The 16,582-nt window shown below is 38.1% G+C and overlaps 1 protein-coding gene across 1 annotated transcript in view; it reads right to left on the reverse strand.

The window, feature by feature from the left end:
- Positions 1-386: 386 nt before the first annotated feature.
- The window catches only part of LOC121737916 (homeobox protein Hmx-like), a 33,369-nt gene continuing 17,173 nt past the window's right edge, over positions 387-16,582 (reverse strand). The window contains exons 3-4 of the mRNA XM_042129652.1: positions 9,555-9,655; positions 387-1,643 (exon numbers count right to left, since the gene is read on the reverse strand). Of these exons, the coding sequence (XP_041985586.1) occupies positions 997-1,643; positions 9,555-9,655 (748 nt within the window). The 3' untranslated portion in view covers positions 387-996. The remainder of the gene's footprint in view (positions 1,644-9,554; positions 9,656-16,582) is intronic.

The raw sequence follows: 16,582 nt of genomic DNA on the forward strand, positions 1-16,582 counted from the left end.
AAATCGTTGCCAGTTAAAAAAATGAATATTTAAAACGGCTCATCATTTACATTACTGATAAAAAATTGAGACAAAAACTCTGAAAACTCTGACAAAAAAAGGTTTTTTTAATAATACACAGAATATTGTTAAAATTTTATTTTTGTTTTCCAGCGTTATTTTAATGCAGTACGATGACTTTAATAACATTAAGAAGTAAGCTTAGGCTAGCAATAAGTTAGACATGGCAACATTTTATACAAAATTAGAGCTATCTCTAAACGGCGCTAGCGTTTTTTTGGCCAACAACTTCTAAAAAACATGTATTCTAATTTTAAAATAAATGACAGTTAATTTTTCAATGTCAAAATTGTTTAGTACTTACCAGGGTTTAAAAAAAATTCAAATTTGTGATTAAAAAAAGGAATCATATTTTTTTACAATTTCGATCTCTAGACACTGAAACATTGATACAAATCTAACAAGAAGCGGGTAACGCACCGAATACACAATATTTACAATTTTTCTAACTTACAGAATAAATACAGAGGCGTATGTACAATAATTTACACTATGGAATGACAACGATTTGTACGTTACTATTACATGCTAGGTAATTAAAAATTTTACATATAGCGTACACGGGAAAAAAAAATACACGTAATTTTTTGTTGTAGAAACACTAAGATACTCTTTTGATGCGTAATAAGAATCAGTACTACCGCCGCCATATTGCAAATTGTCACGAGACAGCAGTTTAACTCTCATGCATTTTTGACAATGTCGTCCAAGTATAAGATGGCATGTCGAAAAGGAAAACTAACATTGTTGTTACTTTAAGTGACAGGTCATGACAATGTCATCCAAGTGCTATATGTTAGTAAGTTTTTATTTTTATTTTCCCGCCCACGCTACAGCACTAAATATCTCTTAACCTAACTTTTGGCATTTGACAGTGACACTGACTAGTCCACAGACTCAAAAATGTCCATCCGCGCCGGCGGAGTCGAGCGAACACTACACGAGGCTGGACAGCGGCGCTCGGGAGGTCACAGGAGACGTCGGGAGAGGCTGCAGCGGCTGCGGGGCTTGGGGAGGGAAGTACACCCCACTCTCGTTGGAGAATTGAGGGTGGATCGGCAGAGGCGTATGCGGCATCGACGTCGGCCGCGACTCATGGTACAGAATAGGCACGCGGACCAGTCTTTGTGCCGCGTGCGCCATATTAGCTGCCTCCAACTCCGCAGCCAGCTGTCTCTTCCACTTGTTCCGTCTGTTCTGGAACCAGATCTTCACCTGGGTTTCCGTCAGGTGTAGGCTCGCGGCGAGGCCCGCTCGCTCCGAACTGCTCAAGTACCGCTTCATGTCAAACGTGGACTCCAGTTGGAAGACTTGTGAGCGGGAGAAGACTGTTCGCGTTTTCTTCTTCCTCTTTCCCAGCCCGGCACTGGAGTCGCGCTTTTCGTCTTTGTCGAAGTCGTCGCTTTCGTCGACGTCCTGGTCGGAGTCTCTGTCGTCGGTCTGTTGGGGGTAGAGCGCGGGGTGGAGACGTGGCGAGCGGGGCGGCGACGAGCGGGAGGGCGAGGGGGGTGACGGCGCGCGCGGGGGGCTGCGAGCCCGCGGCGACCCCCCCGCTGAGCCGTCCTCGTTCGTCGTGGAGTCCTCTGCAACAATGACTTGTGGTTAGTATTGGTGGTTTTAACCACAGATGACAATTCTATATTTGAATTTCAAAGTTGTGGCAGGGGTAGTAAACTCAACCGTAATTTAAGTTTTTTTTTTATATACGCGACGCAAAACTTGCAGTGGTTATGTGTTTGTGTATCTATAAGTTAATGGTATAAGTCAAAGTGTCTATCTTGGCAGCCTATCTATTGAACCATATAAATAAAGTTTAAGATATAGCTTAGGCGCGTGGCAAAACTCCGTGGAGATATTTTGTTTCTGTACTTCCTCTCGAGGCCCTTCCCCAAGTTTTACTAACCGACTTCCAAAAAACGAGGAGGTTATATATTCGGATGAGGATTTTTTTTTATTTTTTTATTTTTGTATGTTCAACGATTGCTCCGCTGTTTGTGAACCGATTTTCGAAATTTTTGTTTTGTTGTATTAGGTTTCACTCCAATTTGGTCCCATTTTCACAAAAGTGGGGACCTGATGATGGGAACCATGAGTAATCGAGGGAACTCTTCGAAATTTATATGGAAACATATGGTGATTTTGGTTTTATGAGAAGCATCCTAAGCATATGCTACCAAAACGCAAGAGTCTTTGCAGTCGGTGCCAGTTACAAAAGTTTCAAATATTCTGGCAGACTGAAGATTCAGCTATACCTGGTACCGACTTCAAAATGATGAAGATTGAGTACAGAAATAGTTGAGTTTTAGCCGAATTCGGAAAAAGGCACTATTAGATAGGAAAAATTATTTAATACTTTTTAGTTCATATTATAGGGATGTTATTATTGTTTTTACCTTGGAAGTCGGTTTTAATTTTTTGTTAATCACGAAAGCTATGGTTTTAAGATGATTGCGAAGCATTCAATTATCGACAATCATAGACAAAATGGTCTTTCTACTTTTGTATCATTCTCGACCAATCTGGAGACATTACACAATTTTCACTAAAGCATTTCCACAAACGTATTTATTGAGTTAGCCGTTAACCTCGCGATAATCTACTGTGGATGGCTTCTAACAAATCTACTTATAACAATCCAATCCAATAATCGAATCTATTATATTATACGACTGAGCAATTTCACACATTCGAAGTGTAGATCGTATTACTTAAATTACCTAATAACTCCCGCCCGAAAAATACCTAAAGCAAAACACCATCTTAACAAAAATGTTGCAAAATTAATATTTACTAGATGGCGCCAAATTTCGTTTATCGCTTAGGAACCGTACATTTTCCGGGATGAAACATGAAGTATGCAGTATATCCTAATATGTCCTTTCACGGGGCTCCAAGTATCTTCATACCAAATTTCAACAAAGTATGTTCAGTGGTATGGGAGTAAAGAGGTAACAGACAAACAGACACACTTTCGCATATTCTAATATAATACTAGATGACGCCCGCAACTCTGTTGCGCCAAAATTCCCTTTGAACCGTACATTTTCCGGGATAAAAAGTACCCTATATCCTTTCCAGTGACTACGTATCTCCATAGTCCATAACCAACAAAGCGGTATGGGCATTAAAAGGTAACAGACAGACAGACACGCTTTCACATTTTTAATATTAGTAGGTACGGATGTTAAATTAAGAAATTTAAAAACTACCCCCGATTTAAAAATGTTATAAATGACAGAAATGTGACTACAAATTTTGAACCGATTAAATCGCTGGTACTTGCTCTCAACATTTCATGAAGTAGATAAGTCTAATTTTATCGGTGGTTAAAAAGCCATTAGTAATTTAAGATTTGTTTCTATTCCACGGAGAATAGACAAAAATATTATTTTTTATTGGATTAAATTTTTTTTTGTAAATGTGTTGTATAAATAGAAATGTCTAAAAGGCCAAGATTTGAAGATAATTTGAGTTTACCAGCAAAAGTAAGGATTAAAGATACAAGGATCTAAGGCGCCAATATTACTTACTGAAATGATCAGTATCTCTGATTTGTTTACGTATTATTTGTTTTTCGCTACTTAGTTTATCTGCCAAAAGATTTGCTGGAGTGTCTTTTTTTCTTTCTATCAGTTAACTCTTCACATATAGAGTATTGTACGATGCAAGCATCGCACATTCCTAGATCAGCATAATAATTAGTTTATCAATTTTGTAAATATCTCAATATTTAAACGATTTCGTAAAGTTTTAATTTTTGCCATACTCATCATTATCTTTGTGTACATAAAATGTGTCTGCTATAATACGCGAGCACTTATACATGTATCACTTATACTTATAGCACTTATTCTTATATCATTTATACTTATATCATTTCTCTTACATCACTTCTTCTTATATCAGGTACGGGTCTGTACACCTTACACAGGTGTGCATCTTTGTGGTCCTTCAATCATAAACAAGTGTTTTTTTTTTTTTTTTTTATGAAATAAGGGGGCAAACGAGCAAACGGGTCACCTGATGGAAAGCAACTTCCGTCGCCCATGGACACTCGCAGCATCAGAAGAGCTGCAAGTGCGTTGCCGGCCTTTTAAGAGGGAATAGGGTAATACGGGAGGGTAGGGAAGGGAAGGGAATAGTTGAGGGTAGGGAAGGGAATAGGGTAGGGGTTAGGGGATTGGGCCTCCGGTAAACTCACTCACTCGGCGAAACACAGCGCAAGCGCTGTTTTCGCCGGTTTTCTGTGAGAACGTGGTATTTATCCGGTCGAGCCGGCCCATTCGTGCCGAAGCATGGCTCTCCCACGTATAAACGTGGTTCTGGGTTTTGTGCGGTAGCGAATCGGTTTGGTCGGCCTCCCACAAGCGGGTCTCACCGACTAGATTGAGAAGGCGCATCATATCGCATAGAGCACGGAGCCGCGTCATCAACCTTTTGGAAATCATCTACTTCCTCCATCCATACCATCAAGTATCAATATTTGAATTTAAATGTTTATCGTTACGCATTACATTAAACGTCAATCGTTTAAATCATTGTAAATAATTACAATTCAAAACCATTCGATAATTCGAAATTCGAACGCCGTATCAACTGTCATCGATATAATTTAAACTGCGAACACGGGAAGGCGCGAAACCAAATGTTGTCGATACCTTTAAATGAATCACTACAAAATCAATCAAGCGATTTCACATCATAATACCCGGTAATAGAGTTTAAATTACAACAACGATGATTAACTAGTGTAAGCTGAGCTCCGGCGCGATTGTCGTGATTTGTGAATGTAGGTCAGTCGCACTGGTCGCGCGCATTGATTTTAGAATCCATACAGTATTGACGGCTTACAGTTTACAAACGACCAGTTAAGCAGTTTATGAACATGGATTTGCTCATATTTTTTAATTTTACACCAAGCATAGACAATAAGATACCACAGACAATGTAAAGACTTACAAGTTTTGGCGCGTCCATGACATTATTTACAATTACATATTAACATTGACAGTTTTTTGGCCAAAGTATGGCAGGATCTGTAATTTAAATATGGTGTATCATATTTCCCTGAATTCTGCTCATTGCTCCTCATACATTGGTGATTTTATATAAATTATGTTAATGTTTTAATTTTTTAATATATTATTAATTATTATGTTGTCCTGATGGTTAATGTATTTTAAATCTAAATTGTAATCATCTTTGACGTCAAAAAGTGTTTTTGTAAACCTATTTTGAATAAATATTTTGAAGTTTGAAGACGTCTCTAAAATGACAAGACCAGTTTTTGGCTACATGCGAGAAACTTCGATGATATTGAGGGGATGATGTGTTAACTCTGATTTTGGCCACGCACCAAAACATACGAATGCTGTTCTGTGTAAAAACCTCCAATGTCCTTTTCCGAAATTTTCAGTATCTTTTTAAACTAATGTTAATTCATCGAAATTGATAGTCAGTAGTATAAGCATTAACAGGTAACAGATAGACAGCTGGTAAATTTTCACATTGATAATAATAGCGGAATGGAACTATGGGATGCCTTCTTAAGAGGATACCACAGCAGCTAGAGAAATGAAAAAAAAATACGTGTAATATCTATAGCTGTCTCCCTTACCTCAAGCCTATACCGCAGAACGCGATAGAGACAACTGCAGAAAATCCAGAAAATCAACGATTCGTTGTCCCCTGATTCCTTCTCCAAAACTTAACCGATTTAAGTACTTTTTTCATTAAAGATTAAAAAAAGGCTTGAGCTGTGTTCCTATGTTTTGCTTTTTTTGTATAATCTATCCAAATCTGTTTTCTGGACGTTTGAACACAGTGGAAAATCTGGCCATTTTTTTGGGTTTTTGAACGTTCATATCTTATTCAATAATTAAATTATGAAAAAAAGGAAAACATAGGGACATTGTATTAGTGGCCGTAGATATTCAGGAAAAAAATTATAACTCTACTAGCATTATCCAGGGAGGAAACAGGGGACAGCGTTTGTATGGGAAAAATGGCGGTGTGGAATCCTCTTAACAATACCAAATCGTAACTAAAATGCATCTACCATTTCAAAAGGCATAAAGTTTTATTTTACTTCTCTATTCTGTTAAATATTCTAATTCCTATCATGTACCTCCATTCTCGTATTCTTTTTTCCGCAGATATTATAAAAACCACGTAAACCTATGGAAAACGAGGAACAAAAACGTCAGTCCAATCGGAAGCAAAAAGTGAGTTGTTTAGAGCTTAGACCGCGCAAAAGAGAATTTAAAAAACATTTTATTTTATAGCAACAATACTAACTCTACAATACACCACAACTCTAAAGCTTCCGACAATTTTATAGAAATAGATCATTGAAATAAAAAACGTCATAGTGAAGTACCGTGTACATAGTCTGATCATTTGTATAAAAAAAGAAAAAGCAACATTTAGCTATTCTTCGCTTCGATCAGTTTTAAAAAAAATAAAAAGGCCAACATTGCACTCACAGCGAGCCGAACAAACCGCATTCGAAAATTAAAACCGCGTGCACGGTGACATCGCTTTTGGCGCGCGCGGGAGAGAGACGGACGCATGTTTGACAGTCTGTGTTGCCATATTTATACATTGTTCGCTCGGTTTGGGCCGCGTGAAATGGCTCCCGCTTTGTTTTCCCGGGAGGGTTTGGGGAAATTAAAGAGCGGGGTTGAGAGAGCAGATGACGATTGCTTGTTTACCATAAATATAGCCTGCTAACATACATAATGGGTGACAGTTTGTATTTTTTATGTTGAATTCGAGCCGTAGGCGGTAAGTGATTACGCTTTTTAATAACTGTGTGTGACATAGATTTATGTTTTAATATGCCAGTTGAATAAATGTTTAACTACCTATGTCGTTTTAGTGACTTATTGAACGTCATTAAACTAATTATACTTTAAGTGGCTTACAAAAAACAATGTATAATCAGGCATTATAGTATTTAGTAACTTATGTTTATAATTTCGTCGCGTTACATTTCCGACGGTAATGTAAAACGACAAATTATTCGTGTTGAGTAACTATGAAGATCTATATCTACTATAATGTTATAAATGAGAAAGCATTTTAGTCTTTAATGAAGAGTTTGACAGATAATTATGTCAAAATTTTAAATTAAGTACATTAAAGTAATAAATGTTCCACTCTGAGTGCGACAGTTACTGTTCAAACTAATTTCCTAGGGCTCAGAGTATTTTCATTTCAAATTTTATTAAAATCGATTCAGCCGTTCAAGCGTAATATAATATTATTAGTAAAGATAAGTCTTATAATATAAGATATATAGATCAAAATAAAGATTGCCCTTTTGTAACCTGTTAGTAAACTTAAGATTGCCCTAATGACCTAAGTATTAGTTAACATAAGTTGATCACTAAGTATTAGAGGTAAGCATGTCGTGATTTGGTAACACGCTGGCAACATCGATTAGTCTGGCAGAAACCCTATAAGCGCGGATCGCGTTACAGTGTTGCCATATTCACGCGCGTATTGTGATTTAAATAATCTTTTACTAATGTGGCATAGGGAAATTGTAATAAAACGAAATATAAACATTATCGGAACTGAGAATGAAAGATTCGATATTATGTAGACTGTGACTACAGACATAGATCGTGATAGATACCGCATGTGTATGTACTTCGCGTGCCATATAGCGATCCCAAACGGCGAGCAATGCTCGTCTTTCGAAAGCCTGTTCTTTACTCTGCTATCGGAATCGGACGGTCAATCGGAATTTTAAAAATGCCTAAATGCCTAAAAGTGCCGTATTGAGCTGTAGAAATTCAGATAGAAACGTTGGCCTAGATAATGGGCACTTTTCTTATCATCGGTACGATACAGAGCTATAAAATGGCACGCTCGTTTTAATACAAATGGAGCGACATGCGGTATCTATCTTTATCTATGTATGTGACTGTGACATAACTTTTAACACAGTGTTGAATACGCAAAAGAATAGACTACTTTTCATTGAAAACATTTGGTATTATTATACAAGATGTTATCCTAAACACCGTTATCCTTGAAACCATCAAATGAGCCCGTCAAAATGAACTACTTTTTCTATGAGAACAATGCTGGGAACTCAAAAAAATCCGTCTTCATACCCATACAAATTGCCGATCCAGGCATCCGTATGGGTATGAAGACGGCATTTTCTATGAGAACAATGCTGGGAACTCAAAATTCCCAGCATTGTTCTCATAGAAAAAGTTGGTCATTTTGACGGGCTCATTTGATGGTTTCAAGGATAACGGTGTTTACACTAACACATGGTAATATTGTATGTAAATACTAGCTGTTGCCCGCGACTTCGTTCGCGTTAGTATAGTAGATCACGTCCCAAGTATTATTTATTGTACAAAAATATTCAATGTACAGCATTGATTTCCTACGATTTTATTATATATAGATGTTCCGCGCGGCTTCGCTTGCGTAATTTAGGAATTTCACACGACCATACATTTTTCCGCTAAAAATAGCCTATGTCTCTTAACGTGGTCTATTCTTCATGTTTGCCAAATAACATAAAAATTGCTCCAGTAGTTCTTGAGAATCTTAAGATAATAAGCAATTTCATATAATTTTCCCCGTTTTTTTCACATTTTCCTCTATTTCTTCGCTCCTATTACTCATAGAATAATAAAATATAGCCTTTGACCTTCTTCGATAAATAGGCTATCTAACACTGAAATAATTAAAAAAAAAAAACTAACAAACTCTGCAGAATTATTATAATATTAGTATAGATAATATTATGTTAACTCTGTGCGGTATAACGTAACAAAGTATGTGCTATGTATGTAATTCATAATTCATTTTATTTCCTACCATATTACATTATCAGACTTAGTATCTACTTTGGGTCCTACACTAGGCGCAGCCTGTCTTGCAGGTCCCCAATATTTTACTTATGGTTACACAATTTATGTAATTTAAAAATGAAAGAATAAGAAAAATGTAAGGTTACCTTCTTGTGTGCGGTTTGTGTGCTGTGTGCGGTATTTGTGCTACCTGTGTGCCATACGTGTGTTACCTGTGTGCGGTATATATGCTGTGTGCGGTATGACGTACTGTGCTCTGTGCGATACGTGTGTTACCTGTGTGCGGTATGTGTGCTATGTTCGATATGTGTGCTGTGTATGTGCTGTGTGCTCTGTGCGTGTATGTGTGCTGTATGCGGTGTGTGTGCTCTGTGCGGTATGTGTGTTACCGGTGTGCGGTATGTGTGCTGTGTGCGTCATGTGTGCTACCCGTGTGCCATACGTGTGTTACCTGTGTGCGGTATGTATGCTGTGTGCGGTATGACGTACTATGCTTTGTGCGATACGTGTCTTACCTGTGTGCGGTATGTGTGCTGTCTGCGATGTGTGTATATGTGTGCTGTATGCGGTATGTGCGTTACCTGTGTGCGGTATGTGTGCTACCTCTGTTCGTTACGTAACAAGGTATATGTATGTAATATGTATGTATACCTCTGTGCGGGGAGCGCGCGTGGGGCCTCCAGTACCATGGCGCAGGCACCAAACCACCGTACCGCCCCGCCAGCGCCGACCACTGAGAGATGAGGCCCAGCCTGTAACAATGACATCATCATCATCATCATTGTTAAAACATCTTACATTCTTTCCATTTGTCCATCTATCATAGTCTTTAAATCAATCGATAATCTGTAAATCGAACCCATGATAATTGTTAACGAATACTCCGTTAAAGCCGTTGCACCAAAATTTGTTTATCGCGCAGGACTCGCCCATTCTCATCGGAATAAGAAGTATCCTATCTCCTTTTCTGGGACTCATCTATCCCCATCTATCCCCCAAGTATCCCCATACGAAATTTTTTTAAGGGTAAAGAGGTAACCGATATACCTAGCGGAATAGAGAAACAAAGGCCTGAGCAAGAGAGATGTCACTATCAGTAACACTGCGTGGTAAAAAGAGACGTGTGATACATGACAGCAGCGCTCTTTTTTTGACGTCCAGTCGGCACGTGCCGCACGTTGACAATTTAATCTCATAGAAATCATGTTCAATCATGCTTGTGTAAGTGTATACGTACACATATTTTTACACACAGATAAAACCAATTTCGGTTTTGTTTAACAGCTCGCTCCGCTAGGTATATTAACTTTATACGAAAGACAGACATACTTTCGCATATCAAATATTTATGTATTTAATATTGGAAAACCAACAGCTTACAATTTTTCTTAAATAGTTAAATTATAGATAAAACAATAAAACAAGAAGCCAATGACAGGTTTTCACCATATTAGAATTAAGATTAGAACCTGAATCGTCTATTTCTGATTGAAATAAACCTTATAAGATCAATTTGTGAATGAAATACAACCTTAAAACTTCCCTATCCCTGGGGTATTGGCAATCGATTCCTTTAAGCGAGAAACCATGTCGCATCACTGACATATAGATATGTGTATATATGTATCTTCCGTTACGCCAAAATTTGTTCATTACGCGAGATCCGTACATTTTTGCGCGATAAGAAAGGAGTTAGGGCCGGCCAGCCTGCCTAGCATGCGCCAGCGAGATATCTCACTCTACATGTTTTCTCGATGTTTGAATTAACACATTTTTATAGAGTTTTGTCGAGATAATGTCGAATCTCGACAAAACTCTATAAAAATGTGTTAATTCAAACATCGAGAAAACATGTAGAGTGAGATATCTCGCTGGCATATGCTAGGCAGGCAGGCCACAACACTGCGTTGCGGCGTCGTATCGCAAAAACAACATCGCACAGTAATGCGATGCGTTGTTACAACGCCAAAATTTCATCGTAAATGTCGCTGACGCATCGCAAATTTCCACGATGCGTTCTGCGACGTCGTTGGTTTTTAGACGCGCCGCTACAACATACCGTTCAGCAAAATCAGTTCAGCAGTTTGAGCGTGAAGTACCTAACTGATAGACAGACTGACAAACACACTTTCGCATTTATAATCTTATATATAAAATTCTCGTATAAGTATAAATATCACTACATATTTAGTAGTTTGATGGCCTCTGTGGCTCAGTTGGTGTGCTGTTGGTAGCTCAAGCCGGGGGTCGCGAGCTCGAATCCCGCCGACGAAACAAAAAGTTTTCAAAGTTCCTGGGTCATGGATGTGTATTAATATGTATATAATATAATAAAAATCTTAAATGTATGTATAGTATAAAAGTATTAAATATATTTCCGTTGTCTGGTACCCGTAACACAAGTCCATCAGGTACTTACCACGGGGCCAGACTGACGTGGTGTGAAGCGTCCATACATATTATTATTATTATTGTATAAAAACAAAGAGCCTTTCCACTGACTGTCTTTAACAGGGTATAACAAGCCTTATAAACTCATAATTTGAAAGCTACAAAGTTGTAATAAAAATACAGCAATAATCTTCAGTATATTAACATTCTTTTCCCGTTTTAATTTTTGTTTATTATACTCATGATATTAGCTTCCAAGTCAGACCAGTTTATTAAAATTGAAGCATACTTTCAGCATCTCCCTAGTATTTACAAATTACGTTTATTTGAAACACACGACAATAGATGGACAATTATTTCATTAACCACATATTCCCCGTTTTAATTTTTTTTTACATCAATTTTTGACGTGGGAGAGCCATGCTTCGGCACGAATGGGCCGGCTCGACCGGAGAGATACCACGTCCTCACAGAAAACCGGCGTGAAACAGCGCTTCCGCTGAGTTTACCGGAGGCCCAATCCCCTACCCTTTTCCTTTCCCTACCCTCCCCTATTTTCTTCCATACCCTCCCCTATTCCCTTGCCTACCCTCCCCTATTACCCCTTAGAAGGCCGGCAACGCACCTGCAGCTCTTCTGATGCTGCGAGTGTCCATGGGCGACGGAAGTTGCTTTCCATCAGGTGACCCGTTTGCTCGTTTGCCCCCTTATTTCATAAAAAAAAAAACTAAGATGAGTAAAAAAATAGGATTTTTGTGCGAGCGCGGCAAATGTGTGGTCAAAGTCGTTTGCTCGGGGCCTTAATATAGATTTACCCGTTTGGATGCTACGATGCCGCGGACAGGCACACATACAGACAAATAAGCACACATATAGACACACAAACCAATACCAAACTTTTCCGGAGGAAAAGGAGAGCCGTTTCCTACAAAAACGCCAGAAAAACAAAAAAAACTATATCAAAATTAGCCGCGTAGCAGTGCTACGGCGTAGCACTTCGTAGCGCGTAGCAGGTGCTACGGCGCTACATCGCAGCGATATAAGCTAATTTTGTTTGTTTGTTTGTTATAATACCTGTGCTTTATAAGTTTATATAGATATATTTTCGGTTTTATACTAGCTTATTTTATGGGTTTTCTTGTGCTTAATTAGGTTGGGCGTCCAAAAAAAAAAGAAAAAATAAATCTTAGTACTATTAAAATGAAATAATATGTTGAAAGATATTGAACTTATAATTTTTAGATTATTAATTATTAATTTATAAGAATTAATAAAAATAACCTCATTTTTTAGTCGGTTAAAAATATAAGTAATTTGACATTTTATGTTTCTTATTGAGAAATGGATGCTTATGTACAAACGATACTCAACATAAAAACCACATATCTACACAAATATAGAAGCGTCACACAATATTATACATGTAAATATAAACCCGAAGCTTCTTGAGGATTCCTTCATACCCAAATATAATATATCAATGACAGTATTTAAACCGACACAGGCAAAAGGGAGAAAAATTCCAATTTGCATCGGTCTAATCCAACTTCGAAACTCAAATTCCATTACGGCGCCGCGCCGCGATTGGTCGGCTCGCCGCGCGCCGATTGGCCGCCGGTGGCCCCGCCCCCCTCGAGGGGGTATAAAAATCGATGCGCGCCTCAGAAACGGCTTTAGCGCGTTGGCGTTCGGCGCGTGAACTAATAAAGCGATTGTGTTGAGTGTTTGCTTGTACCCGCCACGGCTTTTGTTGGGAGAGTAAAAGGCTACAATGGCGTAATGGCCGCTGAGGTGTCTTAGTACTTAACTTTGTTGCTTTTAGCGCATAAAGGATATTTAAATCTGTTCTCTGAGATCTTGTAAAGGTTATTTAGTATTGTTGCTTTGTGTGAATGTTTTGGATACGGTTTTTGGATTAGCTTGAATTTTTTTTTATGAAATAAGGGGGCTCTTCTTATGCTGCGAGTGTCCATGGGCGACGGTAGTTGTTTTCCATCAGGTGACCCGTTTGCCCTTATTTCATTAAAAAATAGGGGGCAAACGAGCAAACGGGTCACCTGATGGAAAGCAACTTCCGTCGCCCATGGACACTCGCAGCATAAGAAGAGCTGCAGGTGCGTTGCCGGCCTTCTAAGAGGGACTACGGTAATAGGGGAGGGTAGGGATGAAAAGGGAAGGGAATAGAGTAAGGAAATTGGGCCTCCGGTAAACTCACTCACTCGGCGAAACACAGCGGAAGCGCTGTTTCACGCCGGTTTTGCTGTGATAACGTGATATTTATCCGGTCGAGCCGGCCCATTCGTGCCGAAGCATGGCTCTCCCACTTAATATTTATAAATTAACTTAACTAATTATAAATTAACTTAATAATAACAAGCGTTCTGAATCTTTTGTGACTTCGAATCCAAATTTTCATCAGAATTGGTTAAGATTTTCTCGAATTTTATGCATGACTAACACGATTTTAAGTTACCTAAATTAAACATAGATCTGAAGATGCTATAAAATCTCAAGAGGTTAAATGGTAACTCTCAAACTTAAATGCTTCAAGAAAATTAAATTTGTTTTTCAAGACAATTAAATTCAAAATTTGTATACTCAAAATCATGACAAGAAACATACATACATCTATATATATAAAACTCAAAGGGACTAACATGGTGATCTATTAACGCACAGCCCAAACCACTGGACGGATCGGGCTGAAATTTTGCATGCAGGTAGATGTAGGACAAAGGCATCCGCTAAGAAAGGATTTTGATAAATTCCAACCCCAAGGGGTTCAAATAGGGGATGATAGTTTGTATATAATAATACTTCTTAACGCGAGCGAAGCCGCGGGCAAAAGCTCATAATACATAAATCTTATACTTACCCGATTTTGGAGGCATTTTGATAGATAAAATAGGGATTTTTAGCCAACTTTACAAAAATAACAAACCTGTTGAATACATAAGCTGCCTTATAAACCTCGGGAACTAGAGACATTACTTCTTTGGTTGTAGTTGGATAAGATCTAAATACGTCAAAAGAAACACGTACAAATTAAAATCTAGCATACATATACGCCAAGAAAAAACACACAAGGATACAACCCTCCATTTCACAGCCGGCTGAAAGAAACTCAGTTTCATTTTGTATCACAACTTTCAGAGTAAAAGAACAAGATAACGCGTCCAATAAGCCAATGATTTACAGACAGACAAAAGTAAAAAGCCTTATATGAGAATCCCGGGGGAGGCATAAAGAGGAGCAGGCTAATACAGTATAGTAATATACAGTAGACTAACATCACACTTCTACCCCAACACTTTCGCACGTGTGCACATTGGGATATCTTATATCTTTAAACGAGCAATTCTTGTATATATTTCTTGTATATAAATATGTTACGCTCAAAGACCGAAATCGCTCAATGAGCGAAAAAGTGGCTCACAACGCGTTGTGGTCAATAATGATAAACACGTTATGCAGTGATTTAGTAAAAGAAAAAATATTTTGTAGTACTCGTGGTAATTGAAATATAATCTTCCATACCTATGGACGATTAATCAATCAAGAACATATCAAGAAAAACGAATAGCATATCAGCCACGACACGAATTTCGCGTTATGGTATTTTTGTGATTGTCAGAACGCGTCGTGGCGTTCGTTTTCATTAGAGCCACGACGCGAATTTCGCGTCATGGCTGTTTCACTGCGACCACAACGCGTTGTGAGCCATTTTTTCGCTCACTGAGTGATTTCGGCCTTTGAGCGTAACATATACATAATTGGAATCTCGGAATCGACTCCAACGATTTTCATGGAATTTAGTATATAGCGGGTTTCGGGGCGATAAATCGATCTACCTAGGAATCATTTTTAGAAAATGTCATTTTCATCGAATACCGAGCGAAGCTCGGTCAAATAGCTAGTAATAATAATTTCAGATAATGGAGATGCTTAAGGAACACAGGACACAACAAATCCTCAACAAACAAGGCGTCATCTATTGTGGATACAATGTTATAATAGTCAAGCTTTACGCTTCTGTTCTGTTAGCTACGTTAATGATGCATTAACAAAGAAAATCTGATTAAACAAAAATGAATCTCACTAAACAAGATGCATTAAATAAAATAAAAATTAACAGAAAATGCAAAATCATCTCACGCACCATGTGTTGTTTTTACTATACGGCACACTACTGTATATGTTTATATTGTGGTATCGGGGTGCCGGCGAACCGCAAAAATCAATGAACACTGATCAATGATTCTGTGGTCCATTCTAACGGGAGAGGATGGAAAAATCGTGCTAAGTTAAAGTAAAACTATGTCAGTTTACTGTTTATACGATGATATTGTATAATAACTTCACAAATCGAATCTAATATATAAAATTCTTGTGTCACAGTCGCGCGAACTCCTCCAAAACGGCTCAATCGATTTTAATGTTTTATACATTCGTTGGGCCTGAGAATAGGTTTTTAACTACTTTTTATATTGACACTAGAAACAATTTACGTGGGAGAGCCATTCTTCGGCACGAATGGGCCGGCTCGACCGGAGAAATACCACGTTGTCACAGAAAACCGGCGTGAAACAGCGCTTGCGCTGTGTTTCGCCGAGTGAGTGAGTTTACCGGATTAATAAAATTAGGTACTTAATTTTTGACCCAATTTCCCTTCAAATAAATGAATCATGGACATAAGTAAATTACTATGCGGCCAGCGCGGCGGAACACTCCCGCGCGCGGTGTCCATGCGTTGGGTAAATAATTATTTAACTTTAAGCTACATTTACTCAGTGATCAATCGATATTATTTTTTTATATTATTTTTTTCATCTAATATTATAGCCAAATATCACGTCCTCGAGTATTGAACATGTCTCACCAGTCATGTTGTATAGGACCTGGACCCTTGCCCGTACAAATTATAAAAAAAAATTCAGCACTGCTACTTTTACAGTGAACTCTATATTATATACAAGGTGTAACAAAAATAGGTGATAATACTTTAGGGTAGGGAAGTTCACTGTGAAAGTAGCAGCTCTGTAAGAGATTTTTTTATTCATTTTCACGAGTCACAAGTTTCCCCATACAAAAGTGACAAAATTTTTGGTCTTTCAGCGCTGCTACTTTCACAGTGAACTCTCTACAAGGAACACGTACACACCCTAAAGTATTATCACTTAGTTTTGTTACACTCTGTATATCTGTATTTAGTAGTAGATGTATGTCAAACATTTTTAAACAAAATCCCTCAAAAGCCCTCCACTTTACAACTATTAATATTTTTAAAT

The sequence above is a fragment of the Aricia agestis genome, chromosome 21, assembly GCF_905147365.1.
Source record: "Aricia agestis chromosome 21, ilAriAges1.1, whole genome shotgun sequence".
In the NCBI taxonomy this organism is placed as follows: domain Eukaryota; kingdom Metazoa; phylum Arthropoda; class Insecta; order Lepidoptera; family Lycaenidae; genus Aricia; species Aricia agestis.